A 16,697-nucleotide genomic window follows, 5' to 3' on the forward strand; every position below is an offset into this window, starting at 1 on the left:
TCCCCCACTACTTTTCTGGTCTTTCTCATCTTTTGTTCTCTGCTCCTCCACCCCAGTCTATGAAAGTTTATGTTGAGTAGTGGGATCATGAGCTCAAGGAAGCTTCTCCTCTCCCACATACTTTCTCCCCCTTGTCATTGCTGTAGGACGGCTCATTTTTGGGTGGCAGAATTGTCTAACATCTTCCCTAGTAGAATTGTAACATCAGAGGTGAATCAGTCAATCATCTCTCTCTTTTCTGGACTTTTCCTTTTCTACCCCTTCTTGCCTCCCCAATGAGAGTTTGGCATGAAAAAAAAGTAGCCAGAACTTCCTGTCTCTCTTTTCCTCTCTCCTTCCCAATGGGATTTTAACGTCGAAGGTGACATCCCACTCTCCATATCCTCTGCTCTACCCAGTGTGGGAGTGGCAAGATTCTGAGATCAGAGGCAAGTAACCCTAAACAAATCTGTGATAGTTTTTATTTCATCCTGTTAAAAAAATCCCCTCAATATTGTTGTACATGTACGGGTTATTGGCTTTCCAATGGTACCATCCACATCCAAATCAGATTAAAAATGGCAGTGTCTTTCATTGAGAAAGTATTCATTTATACTTGGGAAATTTTATTATGTTAAATGTTTCAGTTTTTAAAACCTCAGTATGGGAAATTTCTGTTTCAATTCGTCATTCAATTGACATTAACAGAAAATGGTTAGTTCTCATGCTGTTGGTTGGACAGCGTAGAGGCCACCAAACACATTATGTTGCTCCAAGATGTTGTGCCCTTAACCAAATCTGACATGTTATGGGATAGAATGCATGTGAGGGACAAGTGTCTGTTGACAGTCTCCAACCATCATGTTTTAGGTCTTCTGAGGGGTCTTTTCCATCCTGCTTTCAGTTGGTCAAAGTCAAAGATGATTCTCGCAGGGAAGTTGGTAGGCATTAGGAGCAGAGAACTATACCACCTTAGAGAGCACTGGGCAACCATTTAAGAGAGTGAGACCTGTTTAGTCAGAAGGCAGATCTCTGCCTTCAACTTAAATACGTACCATTTGACATTTTTGATCATTCGGAGATGTTTTATCTGAATGATGTCCAACTTTTTTTCTATCTTGACAGTGAGGGGTCATGTTTCAGTCCCATAGGTCAGAACACTGACCACCAAAGCATTATATATCCTCAGCTTCATCCCTTTAGTTATCAGGGTGTTTGGTATATGAAAGGTGTTCTTGATGTCATTCACTCTGGGTGGTCTACTCAATTACTGGTCAGCTAATCAATATAGAAACAGAGGGCATGGCATGCTGGAGTGAACATTTCAGCCAGATGCTAAACCACCCCCACCACTCCCAATTTCTTTGGACCCTGACATTAAGGCCGCTGCTGAGTTGACACATTCTGCACAAATGATCCTGGCAAATTTACTATTGACAACGTCTACAGAGATGTAAAGGTGCTTAAGAGAAATAAGGCAGCAGGAATCTGTGAAAATGTTAAAAAGCACTGGACCAGCTATTAGCACTGGACCAGCTATTCTTTTGTGGCTGCAGACACTGTTCAATATCATCTGGAGAACAGAGTTGGTTCTGTCCAACTGGCAAAAAGACATTATTTTACCACTTTGGAAACATAAAGGCAGCAAACAAGACTGTTGTAACTCTCGCAGCATTACTTGTTTATCTATCCCAGGGAAAGTTTTGGCTTCTGTCTTGTTGGCCCATGCCACTGACATCTTAAGGAGCAAGAGAAGACCACAATGAGAATTCAAGCACCCCATTCACCTTGCATTCATGGATATCAAGGCCGCATTTGACTCTGTTGCCAGTGAATCTCTTTGGTTGATCTTGAAACTTGCAGGCCTCCTTGACAAGCTCTGTAGAGTGTTCCATCTCTTATATGATGATTCTCAAGCCGCGTTCTTGTAAATGGAAAAAAAATACCTTCTTCTGAAATAGGTCAGGTGTTCAACAAGAATGTGGTGCCACCCCAGAGCTCTTCAGTTCCATCATAGACTACATGCTTGTCACTAAGTATATGCATTTTAGGCATACACCTTAATGGTCAGAACCTCACCGACATCAATTTTGCCAGCAACATAGCACTAGTTATCAACTCAATGGAAGAACTTGTTGCAGCACTTAAAGCCCTCAAAAGCTCAGCAACAAAAATCATCCTGAAAATTTATTGGGGTAAAAACAAAATTCTTCTGGTTGACAATTTGGCTTCTAGCACCTGAGTGGGTGATCACGCCCTCGAGATTATCTGTGATTTCACCTACCTCAGCTCTGTTATCGATAGCATGGGCAGCATCGAGAAAGAACGTGAAGCCTGCATGGCAGTAGTGTCATCAGTGATGAGATGTCTCGTGAAGAACATCTTTCACAAACTGAACGTTAATAGAAAACGATACATGTACGTTCTAAAGAAGAATTAGTCTTCCTATACTAGTCAACTCTATACAGCTCTGAACCATACATTCTGACTATAATCTGGTGGGAATACTATTTCCTGGAAATTCTGTACTCATAAATTACTATGTGTATAAGTAAATGGTTATGAGTATAAGCGTTTCAGTGTAACAGGCCAAGTTCTTTAATAATTCCTGAGGTAAGTTGAAGATTCCCCAGATAGAGCAGACTTAATCACTCACAAATAGGAAAGCCCCCATGACACAACAGTACCAGATGTATGAATAAGTTAAGTGAGATAATCCTGTAACTTGCTGCTTCTTATAAAATGGTGTACTTGTTCTTTGGTAATTAGTTTTTTAAATGATTAAGTCTTTATTAAAATGAGACCAGAGTAAATATTCAATGCAATTAAACTTCTTTGCATTGATATTAATTAAGTTTTTTTTTTAAAAAAAATAGTTAATTGATACTTTATATGTACTTTTGACTTTTTCTCACATGGTTCATGCTGCAAAATTAGTAATTAAAATAAAATCTTATTCACATTTTAGTCTGGTACCTGAGCCTGAGTTCTGTGCGCTCAGTATTGAGCTTGATTTCCCCTTAGAGAGTTTTCTAAAGAAGATTAGAGGATTCACAGCCTGTTGTGATTAAATGATTAAGAGGATTCTCAAAGAAACTGCTGTGGCAAATCTTTGAATGTAACAGAAGGAATTTCATGCAACTCAGATGGTTAGTTAGGAGTTTGACCATTATAGAAGCTGATTTTTAGTTCAATGGCACTGGATAACTCCATGTAGGCAATGCCTTACTTCACATCTGTCAGCTCCCTAGCTGTCTCACTTGATGAAGAAAACACAAACAGTGCTGGAAGATAATTATCTGTGCACTTTATTTCAAGATCACTTGATTAATGCTGACAATAGCATCTCTTTGTATTACTTGTACAAATGTTCTGAAATAAAGTGTAACCATAAATTGTGATGGATGGTTCAGTTTGCATGGTACCTTTGTGAAACTTATTGTGCCCATGAGTTGCTTTTATAGTGTCCATTATGTACAAAATCACAGCAACTAAACGATCTATTAATTATGTTATTAATCATCATGTTTACATAAGTTATATCACTAAGAAAGTGGATAGTAGAATGAAAGTAACATCAATCTAAATTCAAAGTGTCTGGTGGAGCATGAAACAAGTTTCAGAATACAATGTAAATAAAAATTCTATCATCCCTCATCAAGGGAAAATGTGAGAATGCTGTCATCACTTCAGAGTGCATGTTCTATACAAAAAAGGTCCCTGTTCTTTTCTATCATTGCCAGATATCACCTTTTCTACATTTCAAATACTGTTCCACAAAAAGGAGAGGGAGAGATGATGGCACTGGGGAAAAATGAACAATAAATATGTTTCAAAAGCTCTAATGAGAAGAATAGTTGAGTTAAGGTTCTTCTGTAACGGCACAGGATCTCAAATGTCACCAATTAGTTTCCCAGACTGGAAAATTAAATGTTTATATATTTTGGAAATTCTGAAGGAACTTTGCCTTTGCATTTGTAAAGTCTCAGGCTATTAAGATTTTGGTAATAAAAGCTAAACCATTTTATGCTTTATCTCTAGAGCTTCGGGCCATTCTTAGCATTGCAGAGTAGGAAATGGGCAATTTGAATGTGCCACAAATATGTTTTCTATCTCTATCTATCTTAGGTACGTATATGGCCTCCATTGCCATAATATCTGAGCACCTCATAATCCCTAATGTATTTATAGGAGAGATGCTTTTGGCTGTATTAAAACACATTTTGTGTGAATGGGCTCAGGTTATCAAATGATCCAGATCACTCTGTATGACCACTCTATCCTCATTTTTATTTACCACTCTGCCAATCTTTGTGCCATCTGCAAATGTCATCAGCAGTGGTTTTATATTTACTTCCAGATCACTGATGAAAATGTTGACTAGTGTCAGCCTAGTACTGAGCCCTGCAGATCCACACTAGAAACATCCCAATTCAGTGGTGACTCCCCACTAACAATTACTTTTTGACACCTGCCAGGCACATTCAAGAGAGCAAGAGGTCTTTGGACTCTCAAGAGAGATAAAGAAAGGGATGTCCGACTGTCGAGATCCCCAGTCATGGATATGGGGAATCCCCAACTAACCTGTTCTGGCAGCTTTCCTGTGGCACAAAATGAACCAAACAGGGCCCATGAATATACCCCTCTATTGCTATTCCACTGATACTGAGAAATAAATTCCTCAGTCACAAAAAAAGCTTCCTCAACCATGTTATAATGTTTTTTGACAGGTTTCAGAGTAACAGCCATGTTAGTCTGTATTCTCAAAAAGAAAAGGAGTACTTGTGGCACCTTAGAGACTAACCAATTTATCTGAGCATAAGCTTTCGTGAGCTACAGCTCACTTCATTGGATGCATACTGTGGAAATGTTTTTTGAGTAGTTTTACAGCTATGTGTTGTCATGTCCTTCTAAAAATTGGTTATTTAGACTAGATGCTCAACATAATATATAAAAGACTACAAATTATTTGCACATGACATAGACTGAATACTTGAACATAAAATATGATGGCAGTCCTTCTCAAAAGTATAGTTTACCCCTATGGCAAGATCCAGAATTTTATTTTCAGATACATTGTAAAGCACTGTCCAAAACAAGGTTCAATATATCTACTACAGACAGTGGTATGTGTGGATTTTCTCAGGCCGCAGTGTACATATAGGCAATATGTTTTCTGATCCCTGTTTTGTCAGAGATTTTAATAAAAACAAATGCCTGAGGCAGACTACTTCACAGATATTAAATACATAAACACAATCAGGACATTATTTCTCTACTTCATTCACCCTAGACCTTTTTTCCAACTATACAGCAGGTGTCTACATATTTTCTATAATGACAGGAAGTATTAAAACACTTAAGAGTGATTATAATCCGACTCACCAGACAGATAAAGGTAAGATAAGGAAAAACACAGGCAGACAATTGTATAGACGAGGAAATAACAAGAAATCTGTATACAATACATAAATGTGGGCCTGATTTTCCACTCTTGCTCCTGGTGTAGTCATTTACACCAATGCAAAGTGTCAAGCATAACCATTCTATGTAGATACAACCATGTAGATGAGTACATAATGTTGCACAAAGGTCAGGGATAACTACTTAAAGAATAGGTGCATCTGTTTAGAGGCAAATCCTAGAGCTCAGCACTCAGCCTGAGAGCAAGCAATCTTTCCACACAGGCCAGGAGAGCAGCAGCAGAGGCTCCTCTGTGGCTGCTTTCATAGTGAAGAGACTAGCACTGAGGTGCAGGGAGGCTCAACAGAGGACATGCTGGAGGTTCAGAACTGCTCTGCACTGAACCTCCTGCCTGTTGAGTCTTGCAGGTCTATTCAACATCGCTTATGGAGACAATTTTTTCCCCTCAAGATACCAAAGAGCTTTCACACTTAACAACGATTCAAGGAACGACCAAACTTGAAAATTAATAGAATTTGCAATTACAGTTATATAAAAATTAACGTTCTGGTGATCTCAGAATGAGGGATTAGCTTTTCAATAGACCACATTTAAAATACGCTAGCCAAATAGCCCTAAAATGCTGAGGAGGTAGCAAATCCAAATCAGAAAATATTACTACTGTAGTGTCTGACAATTAAGTTAATATTATTGGATATAGTTCTTTCAAAGAGGAGATTGAGCTTAGCATGAGGCTCTGATATCGAACATGGTCTATTGTTCCTGCTAGCTGTTATGTGTGAGTTCGATTCCTGTTTATTTATTTGTGTATATTTATGTAATCCATATTTTTAAAGAGCCTATCTAGGCCAATAGGGAGTTTTGCCATATATTAAAAGGGCAACCATAGGAGTTTTTCTCTCCTGCTGGTAATAGCTCACCTTAACTGATCACTCTCATTATAGTGTGCATGGTAACACTCATTGTTTCATGTTCTCTGTGTATAAAAATCGTCCTACTGTATTTTCCACTGGATGCATCCGATGAAGTGAGCTGTAGCTCATGAAAGCTTATGCTCAGATAAATTTGTTAGTCTCTAAGGTGCCACAAGTACTCCTGTTCTTTTTGTGGATACAGACTAACACGGCTGCTACTCTGAAACCTGTCATAGGAGTACTGTAGAAGCAAAAATAAACCCAGCAGCCTCTCCAAAGTCTGTAAGTTAGGAGGAAGGGAAAAGCACCTCAACCACAAACTCCAGTCATCAGTGCACAGATCCCATGGAGTCTCTCAAACAGGCAGAAGCCAAACGACTTAAAATATTTTAGATCAAGACCAACACTTTAAACTCCATCCCGAAACCAACAGGCAGCCAGTCTGAACTAAAAAAGCCCCAGTGTCATATATTCGTGGCAAGAAATTACTAAATAAGAGAGAGACACTGCAATTTGCACTAGCTTGATTTTACAAGTTGATTTTAAAGCGTAGCCCCATGCAGGTCATGCACGCTCTCCAGATTGACGGCTCTCCACAAGCAGCCTCTTCCTTATGTACTAACCACAGCAAATTTAACATATGCCATTTTATTAGGAGATGACAGTAGAGTAGAGGAGGCAATAAAAATGAAATGGAAAGTGGGACTGAAGGGAAAAAATCAATCACTCAACAAGTATGGAATATATAACAGAAAACAGATACACAATAGCATCATCTCCATCTGGGAGAGAAAACCTTTGCCAAAGAGTGACAAGGTTCCACTAAGGTATACACCCATGATGAAACCCCACACAAACACCAAAGGAAACCTAGATTCCTGTTGGAAAGATTGTGAACTAGTGAGAAAAATCACACATAGGTTTATTGGCAGTGACCTAAAATACACTCATTCTGGCCTATGACTCATAAGCAGACTGGAGGGACCTTTGACATACAATTTGAGATAAGGCCCATTTATTATAAACTTGCAGACACACCAAAAGAATGTAAAAACAAGGAGGAAATCTGTTTAAAATCCTTTGTGCAGAAGTCAGAAGATCCATCATGATACACTGGCTAAAACAAGAAAATCATTTAATTTCACTGCAGATGGACAGGCAAATCCAGGGATACGTGATGGAGGAAATTATGGCAAGATTACAAAATACACAATAAATGTTCAGTTCACTCTGGATTTTTGTTCTAGGGTTTCTAGGAAACAGAAAACATAGCAGACTTAACCTGGAGGGGTGATTGATACAAACTCCAGATACTCTTAACATTATCTCTCCATTTTATCAAATGGTTTTGTTTTTCAAGGGTTTTCACATGCTTACCTTACGGTTCCTTAGGCAGTGTGATCAGTTTTGCGTCTTCTAAGAACAAAGTTTCTCAGTAACATATACGCCTCTGTGAAGGGATTGACTTACTGTTCGTGACTCCTTGTGGCCAGGCATGGCGTAGCAATTCTCTCCTTAGGTGTCTCCTGCTGACGGCTGCTCTGCTTCTGCAGTGCCCTGCCTCTTCCTGTGACTTGGCCAGGTCATCTTAAAGTCTCTCCCCCTCCAAGGTAGTCCATGAACAAAAAGCAAGGGGATTCACACAAATAAACTGAATGTAATAAGAAATAGAGGAGAATACCCTCTCGGAGTGCATCAGAATTTGGACCCCCTTCCCACAAGAAGGGGCGTTCGGGCAGTGGTCTTCTTGGAAACACCTTCCCTCACTCAGCCCTTTCCGCTCTTAATTACAGTGTTCTGTGATTCATTATGGCAGCTAATTTTGCTAAAACCACATATTTTATCAAAATGTGTGACACATATGATTTTTTTTCCTTCTAAACCCCTCACTTCTCCCACGTTACTTCCCCTCCCTCAAAGGAGTTTGATATCCTCGGGGATATTATAGAAGCAACATGAGCCAGATCATATTATATTCTGACCCCAACTCTTTGAAATATTCTTTTCCTACTCTTGATGTTGGGGGTTTGCACAGAGTCAGCTATGATGGCTTTAAGAACAATGGGGACATGTCTACACTGCAATGAAAGCCCTGGCTCAAGCCTTAACCCCACATCTGTCTACACACAAATCTCTTGGACTTGGGCTCAGACCCAAGGTTGCAAGACCCTACAGGAATGGAGGGTCCAAGCCTGAGACCAGCCAGGACTCAGGGTTCAAGCTGTATTGTTTTGCAGTGTGCACGCAGCCATGCCAGACTTGGAACCTGGGAATCTGTCTTCACTATTCCACAATCCCATGGGCCAGTGTTTTTTGTCCTCTTTATCCCATAAATCGTCAGTCAACTTCCAGGAAACAGAATCAAACCCCCTGGTTTTAGCACAGCTGCTTGTCATTTAACCCTTCAATTTTATTCTGACTGCTGAGCTGTAAACACACTTTCAGAGAACGTTCTGCATTTGCAGTGGCCACCAACCAGAAGTAGTCCTTTACAAAGCTCCCTGCCTAAGGGTCATAGGAGCACAGCCAGATTTTGGTTAGTCTCTGGTGCCTAACCAGCAAAACAGTTAATTTCAGGAAGAGTACCAGGAATGACCATGCATACCAGCAAATAATGAAGAAGCTGGCACTGAACTTGCAGGGGAGATGGAGGAGACAGAAGCACCCCAGAGCTTGGTAAGTTTCTGGCCCAATTTTTGTGTTTTTTAGCATAGAAATGCATTCTATGAACCAATGCAAAAGTTATTACAAACGCTGGGTAGCAGCATGTATCTGGATGGCATGCCAATGCTTTGGTGTCCCTTCACCCCCACCATGTGTAATTCAGAATGGAGACTGTGAAACACAAACAGTAAAGAAGCATTTTGAAGAATTTTTTTTTCTGGAAAGGTGCACATTTTTTGGTACAACATCCAGTTTGTTAAAAACAAGAACCTTACTTTGCCTTCCCTGTACATACACCACTCCATACCAACTCAACTGTGTAATGAGCCAAATGAAACCAGTGAATTGTGGTGGGGCTGGCGAGAGAAGGTGGAAATGTAACCCTTTTTCAAACGTAGTTCATTTCTGTTAAATGCAGTGCATGCAGTCCATGGGTGATGACATCATGCATCCCAAATATGACTGGGGTTTTGAATTCAGTCCAAAAATATGCCAGGGAATGGTGAGGGTGAGACCAGGGACAGGGAAGAGGGATGGCAGTGGAGTTCTGTGTGTTTGCATGCAGTCATAACAGGCTGTATCGGAAGCTGTGGGGAGGCACTAAGCCAGGTGGATATTAGCGCAACATCCTGAAGTCTTTAAACCACAATCTGAGGACTTCAATAGCCCAGACATAGGTGAGAGGTTTTTCGCAGGAGTGGGTGGGTGAGATTCTGTGGCCTGCGTTGTGCAGGAGATCAGACTAGATGATCATAATGGTCCCTTCTGACCTTAGTATCTGTGAATCTATTAATATTGTTGATTCCTTCATGAATTGTGACCCAATCCTGGGTGCTGACAGCTGCAGACTTTCCCTTAACAGAAACTCCAGATAGGTAGCCATATTTTGGGGCAGGGCATATTTTTCAGGTCCATCTCAGTAGCTGACAGGCACACTCCATTTGTAAATGTGCTGTTTGGTCACCATCCGCTTAAATGCTTCAAGGGCATGCACAGCTGGTTTCCCACTTGCAGCTTGGAATAACACCTCTCTGTCAATGAGGCACCACAAAATCCATTATGTCCTCCAAAATGTGGAATGCCTGAAACGTCAGAGAAGGTTTATGTAGCATGTCTCAGCCACTGATCTCCCCCAAAGCCACTGTGGTCTGCAATTTTTAGAAAAAAAAGCAGTTATGATTTTTTTTTAAACTTACAATGTTCTCTGCACCTCTTTCACTGCTATTAACCAGGCTGCGTCCAGGGAGTCTGTGGTCTGAGGCATCCCTCTCTCAAGATATTGTAGTTCAGTATTAAAAAGTAACATTTTAAGTCCTTGAAATTCCAAACCAGATTTTTTTTTCTGAGCTCCTGCACTGAGCAACTTGAGACAATAATTCATCGTGTCTTGTCCTATTCCAGGCCCATCAACCTCTACTGGAGTGGAAGCCTGGAACACCAAACCTTCCCGGATCATTCCAAGAGAAAGCATTTCCATGTTGATTTCTGATGGACATTCTGGACAGGATCAACAAACAGGTCCAGTCCATAAGACAGAGGGACTTTCGTCAAGAGGAAAAACATTCTGAAAGGCAAAAGGAAAGGCTCAGGCTGGCTTCACAGTGGGAGCAGACACTTGCATTGCAGTTCCTGGAACAGAAACAGTGGTTAAGGGAGGGAGATAGAGCTGAGCAGAAGGAACTGTTTGGGTGGATGCTATCTCTAATGGCCAGCATCCCCTGTGCAATACCCTGTCCAGCAGTCCTGGAACAGCTTGGACAACTCTATGACGGGGTGGCCCATGCAACCAGGCCCTGTCAGTGGCTGCACAGGGCAAATGTGCCCCCATGTAGTCCTCCAGGCTGCACCCTTCCCCTCTGGACACCTTCACTGCCCTTCCCTGGCCCCAAGCGGGTGGCAAACGTGGAAGGCAGGACAAGAGGAATGGGGGCCAGGGGATTCATAACAGTCGGGGGTTTCTATCTGGTTAATGGTTTCACTTTTTGCACTTGTAAATGCACTTTGTTCTGGGGGATTTTTTTTTAAGGTTTTGGTGTCATTAGTGTGCTAACGGCAGCTGGCCTGTCTGGCAATGGTTAATATTGTACCTTTCCAACAAATATTTAAAAATAAAGGGTTTTATTTTATTTTAAAAAATGGTATTGCCATCACTATATCACATCATCTAATGTGTGTTTCAAATAATAAAAGTGACACACGATCAGGGACAACTGGGAAGCTGTATGCAAAAAATAATTCTCAATACAGCTATCTACATCAACGAGTTATTTACATCAACCCATATTGTGAGTCCCCCTACCCCCATCCCATAAGCTGCCATATCATTTATAAGTACAATGCATTGCAATAGAACCCTCCCCCACAAGCAATGAAACCCACCATACACACATACATTCATAAAAGGTACTGTTCTCCCTCTTCCATGGGCACATGCAAGTCCATAATGGAGCACAGAGTATCCTTGACTTCTGTTGCCTGGATTCATCCAGCTCAAGCTGGGCGTACTGGTTCAGCAGTCCATCACAGTCACAGATCCATTCAGGGGGAAATGGCTCACCTCTGGTTTCACAATGATTGTGAAAAGCACAGCAAGCCACAGTCATCCAGATAGCGTAGATGACACTGGAATCCAAACAGGTCTGTAGACATCACCACTGGCCTGTCAGTCTGCCAAATGCACATTCAACCACCACTCTATACCTGCTGAAAGTGTAATTAAACCTTCTTTGCCAGAGCCTCTGAGACCACGATATAATTTCATAAGCCAAGGCAAAATGGGGTATGTGGGGTCTACCAGAATAACAGTGAGGACAGCAACTCCACTTATGAAAATGTCATTTGGTGGGACTAGTGGCCCAACCTGTCTATGAATGTAGATTCCTGACTGTCAAAAACCTGGCATCATGATTGTTACCAGTGCAGCCCACAATGATGTTCATACATCAGCTGCTGTAACCTATGAGGGCCTGCATAATAACGGAGTAGTAGTAACCTTGGCAGTTTAATGTGCTCCTTGAGGAGGGCAAACGATGGACACATGAGCCCTATCAGTGGCCCCAGTGCAATGAGAAACCCCATTCTCTCAAAGCCATCTTTTATTCCTTTCACGTTGGGGTAAACCACATGCCAGATTGCCTCAGAAACCTGTCACCACTTTATTCAAAGTCACCTTCCCAACACCAAAGCGGGTGGCAACAGCCTTGTAGCAGTCTGAGATAGCCAGCTTCCAGATGGTTATAGCAACCCACTTCAGAACCAGTATGGGTGCTCTCATGCACGTTTTGTACCCAGAAGGGTTGGGGCAAGCTGCTTAGAAAGCTCCAGCAATGAATCTTTCTTCATGTGAAAGTACTGGATCCACATCTGCAGGATGATGTGGCCTCACCAGTCTGTGCTTGTGGCCCTGCTCCAGAAGCATCGGTCTACATAGTGGGCATCAGCAGCTACATAGAGTGTCACAAGCAGCCTGAGCAAGTTGGAGTCCACCAGGTCTATGTCCTCACACCCATCCTATCGTTAGCTCTGTCAGGTGCCTACTTTCTTTCAGTCAGAAAACACTGCTGAAATGTCCACCACTGTCTCAAGGAAGCTCTGTCAATTACCAGAAACAGGAATGAAAGTGCAAGTAAGAAAAGTTCTTTAAATGGTGCCTCCTCCAAGTTGCTGTCTCTGATGGCTGGGCGCATGCAGATCAAAAGGATAGCTCTGCAGGATGTGTTGGTGGGCTGTTCAAACCCCCTGTAACATGTGGGGTGGACAGTCGAGATTTCCCACACTGCCCCATGAACAAAGGGCCAGAGTAGCCACATTATGGGACAATGGTAGGAAGTCTGCAGTACTCCAGTGAGGATGCTGGAGCCCCAGGTTTTGGCCTGGGTTAAAATATTCTTCATCTTGGGTCAGCAATCAGTGTAGATGCTCAGACCCTGGTTTCTCAAACTCAGGGTCAGCTGACTCAAGTTCCACTGACCCTGGGCTTCCACTACAGTGCAGACATACCCTGGGAGACTTCTTGGCTACCTATTTATTATAACTTCAGTAGCACAAAGGAACCTTAGCACAAACCAGCATCTGGCCCTTGTATTTGAATTCTACTCATGTCATAGCATTGATGCTGATAGTTTTCTTTCATTCCTTTCCAGTACTCTTAACTGTTCTTCTTTTGTCTTAATTAGCTCATCTCAAGGCCGGGTTGTAAGTGAGTATACTGAAACCCAGCTGCAAGAGATTGTCAAAAAAATGAGGGCAAGGACATCGGTCTATAAAGAAAAACTGACTGACCCACTACTGTCCTCTCCTGAGGGCAGTCCTACAGCTTGTAAGTTGCTTTAGTTCTCAAAAGATAACTATTTATTTGGTGGTTTAAAGATGAAAATCCTATTCTGAGAGTTTAAAATGCTGGAAGACAATATTTCAAGAATCATGGATCAAATCTTCATTTGGGATAAATCAGCATATCTCTACTGAAATCAATGGAGCTGAGTTAGCAGTGGCTCTCAACTTTTCCAGACTACTGTACCCCTTTCAGGAGTCTGATTTGTCTTGCGTACCCCCCAAGTTTCACCTCACTTAAAAACGATTTGCTTACAAAATCAGACCTAAAAATACAAATGTGTCATAGCAAGTTACTGAAAAATGGCTTACTTTCTCATTTTTACTGTGTAATTATAAAATAAATCAATTGGAATATAAATATCGTACGTGCATTTCAGTATATAGTATGTAGAACAGTATAAACAAGTCACTGTATGAAACTTTAGTTTATACTGACTTTGCTAGTGTTTTTTATGTAGCCTGTTGTAAAACTAGGCAAATATTTAAATGAGTTGATGTACGCCCTTGAAGACCTCTGCATACCCCCAAAGGTACGTATACTCTTGTTTGAAGAACCCCTGTGTTAGCTTATAGCAGCTGAGAATGTGGCCTATTTAAACCCATTGAGACACCTCATGAAATAGTTTTAATAGAGGTAAGTCTCCAACTATGACTGTTCAGGATCACCATTTTCAAACTACTTTCTAGATCAGGGGCAGGCAAACATTTTGGCCTGAGGGCTGCATCAGGTTTTGGAAATTGTATGGAGGGCTGGTTAGGGGAAGCTGTGCCTCCCCAAACAGCCAGGCGTGGCCTGGCCCCCGCCTCCTATACGACCCCCCCCCCACTTCTTGCCCCCTGACAGCTCCCCTGGGACTCCTGCCCCATCCAACCCCCACCCCCACCCCCGTTCCCTGTCCCCTGACGCTGCCCCCCAGGACTCCTGCCCATCCACCCCCCCCTGCTCCCTGTCCCCTGACCACCCCCGGACCCCCCCATCCCTGACTGCCCCCTGCCGCCCCATCCAACCCCCCCCCCATTCCTGACTGTCTTCCCGGAACCCCCCCTTCTCCCTGTCCCAACCCCCCTGTTCTCTGCCCTCTGAACGTCCCGACCCCATCCACCCCCCTGACCCCTGACCACCCCTCCGAACTCCCCTGCCCTCTATTCAACCCCCCCTGCTCCCTGCCCCCTTACCGCGCTGCCTGGAGCACCAGTGGCTGGCGGCGCTATAGCTGCACTGCCCAGCACAGAGCACCGGCTCAGGCCAGGCTCTGCAGCTGCATTGCCCCAGGAGCTCACCCTGCCGTCCAGAGCATTGCACCGGTGGTGCAGTGAGCTGAGGCTGCGGGGGAGGGGGAACAGCAGGGGAGTGGCTGGGGGCGAGCTTCCAGGGCCAGGAGCTCAGGGGTGGGTAGGAGGGTCCTGCGGGGCGGATGTGGCCTGCAGGCCGTAGTTTGCCCACCTCTCTTCTAGATTCATCTCGGTTATTTTATCTGTATTCCTAGGGATCAAAGATACATTCCTTATGGGAAGGTATATGTGGCAATATGCCACATGCAGGTACATAGGTGATACTGAGATGAGATATCTTTTGTAAAAGTAAACAAAGTTTAAGGTCAGGCGATAATCTTCCAGCATCATTAAATATGCCAGGTATGTAGGTTAGAATGGGATAAGGCAGCGCAAGGCAATACATCTCACCTGAAAATAATTAAACACAGTACTGATGTTGTTCCTCTTCAGAAAAAAGCTTGTTTTCTTCCTTTGCACAGGAGGAGGAAGAGTGTGTAGTCTTCATATTCTGCATTTTTTTCAGAAGCTATTTATTGATCTCCTGAATTCTAGTAAGTTGGGAAAGATAGCAGGTAGGATGAGTGTCAGGATGAGTGTCTAAACTATTATAAACTTTGACAGCTCAGGAAGACGTGGTCAGATTTTTTTTAACTACTTCTGTGTCAGTTAACCTACTACCCCTCTCTCTGGCACTTACATTACTTTAGTTTTTAAATGATAGATGATCCAGTTTGCCAATTTACTATTCATACTCAGTTGTGTCTTACTCTGCAAATTGCCCCACTGAAATCAAGAGACTACTTTTGAAGTAAGAAACTCAGCTCGAGTATGGCAGAACTGGTCCCAGAGCAATTCTATCCCATCCATGGCAAGTTTACAACAGTCATGCAAGAATAAGTGCCTGGGTGCTTCCTGCCTTACCCCATCTAAATCCAGCGTGTGTGTAATTGTACCAGCATTGACTGCCCAGGGAAAGATAGCGTAGAAGCACATTTCCCTCTGTGACACCCAGCACTAGATATCCTGGTGGTGTTAGTAGGAGTGTGCCTGCCTATGTCAGTGCTGAATTTACTCTCCAATCTGTTTTCTAACTGAAAACAGAACTGAAAATTGTAGCAATAAACACTAAGGAGTCGATTGCATGGCCTGTAATATGCTGGGGCTCTCAAGATCTGTCAAAACAGTGAGGCATGTGCATGCCATTGTTAAATGTTCCCTTCTGTGACATTCACATGCTTAGCTCCATCAAAAAAGAAACCTCTGCCCCCACCCCCACCAAAAGAAGAGAAAAAGGATGAAGAAAAGAAAGAGGATGCCAAGCCAGAGGATCATTACTGCAACATGCTGTGCTGTAAATTCAAGAAACCACCATTGAAAGAATACCTGAAGAAGATGGAGCTACCAGACAGTATAGATGCATACACAGGTAAACCGAATGACACAAAGGAAGGTGTCAAAGGCAGGATAAAAATTTGTATTACTTGTGTTAAAATAGCACCTGGATGCCCTATCTGAGGTCAGAGACCCACTGCACTAGTGTGTAGTGAGAGACAGTCCCCCCTTAAGAGCTTTCAGTGTCAATAGTAGCCAAGAAAGAGAAATGGTGAGAGTGAAAACAGAGGCACAAAGAGGTGAGGAGACTTGTCCAAGCTCACCAGCAGAGCCAGGAATACAAGTCAGGTTTCCTGATTCCCAGTCCAGTGCCTGATCCCCTAGGGCCACTGCCCCTGCAGTGCTGAAATGTCTTGGAAGCCAAATGAAGAGTTGTCATGAAAATCCAACTCTACCCAAACTGAACAAGTTTTATAAGTACTCCCCCCAAAAAACCCTGCACCGGTACTTTCTGTTCGGTCTCTAACTGTTTCCCATTCAAACTATTTTAAAGCCCTATTTTAAACATAAGTGAATCCAGCCCTCTTCCTTTAATAAATTCCATGTGTGACTCCTAGCTCTTACCAGACTCCCTTTAACAGACCATGCTGTGTTATAAAAGGCAGAGGGTGATCTTCTCTCCTCCACAGAAACTGTTCTAGCTTAAACCCATCTAACAGGTTTGTTTCTGTTTTTAACTATAAGGGTTGGGATCTTTCAGAAGTCCACTGAATG

General features: G+C 42.6%; 1 protein-coding gene across 1 annotated transcript in view; it reads left to right on the forward strand.

Annotated features, from left to right (window-relative positions):
* Nucleotides 1-16,697, forward strand: part of CNGB3 (cyclic nucleotide gated channel subunit beta 3) — a 116,896-nt gene that overhangs the window by 42,410 nt on the left and 57,789 nt on the right. Inside the window, exons 4-5 of the mRNA XM_048841140.2 lie at nt 13,157-13,299; nt 15,832-16,017. Of these exons, the coding sequence (XP_048697097.2) occupies nt 13,157-13,299; nt 15,832-16,017 (329 nt within the window). The remainder of the gene's footprint in view (nt 1-13,156; nt 13,300-15,831; nt 16,018-16,697) is intronic.

The sequence above is a fragment of the Caretta caretta genome, chromosome 2, assembly GCF_965140235.1.
Source record: "Caretta caretta isolate rCarCar2 chromosome 2, rCarCar1.hap1, whole genome shotgun sequence".
In the NCBI taxonomy this organism is placed as follows: domain Eukaryota; kingdom Metazoa; phylum Chordata; order Testudines; family Cheloniidae; genus Caretta; species Caretta caretta.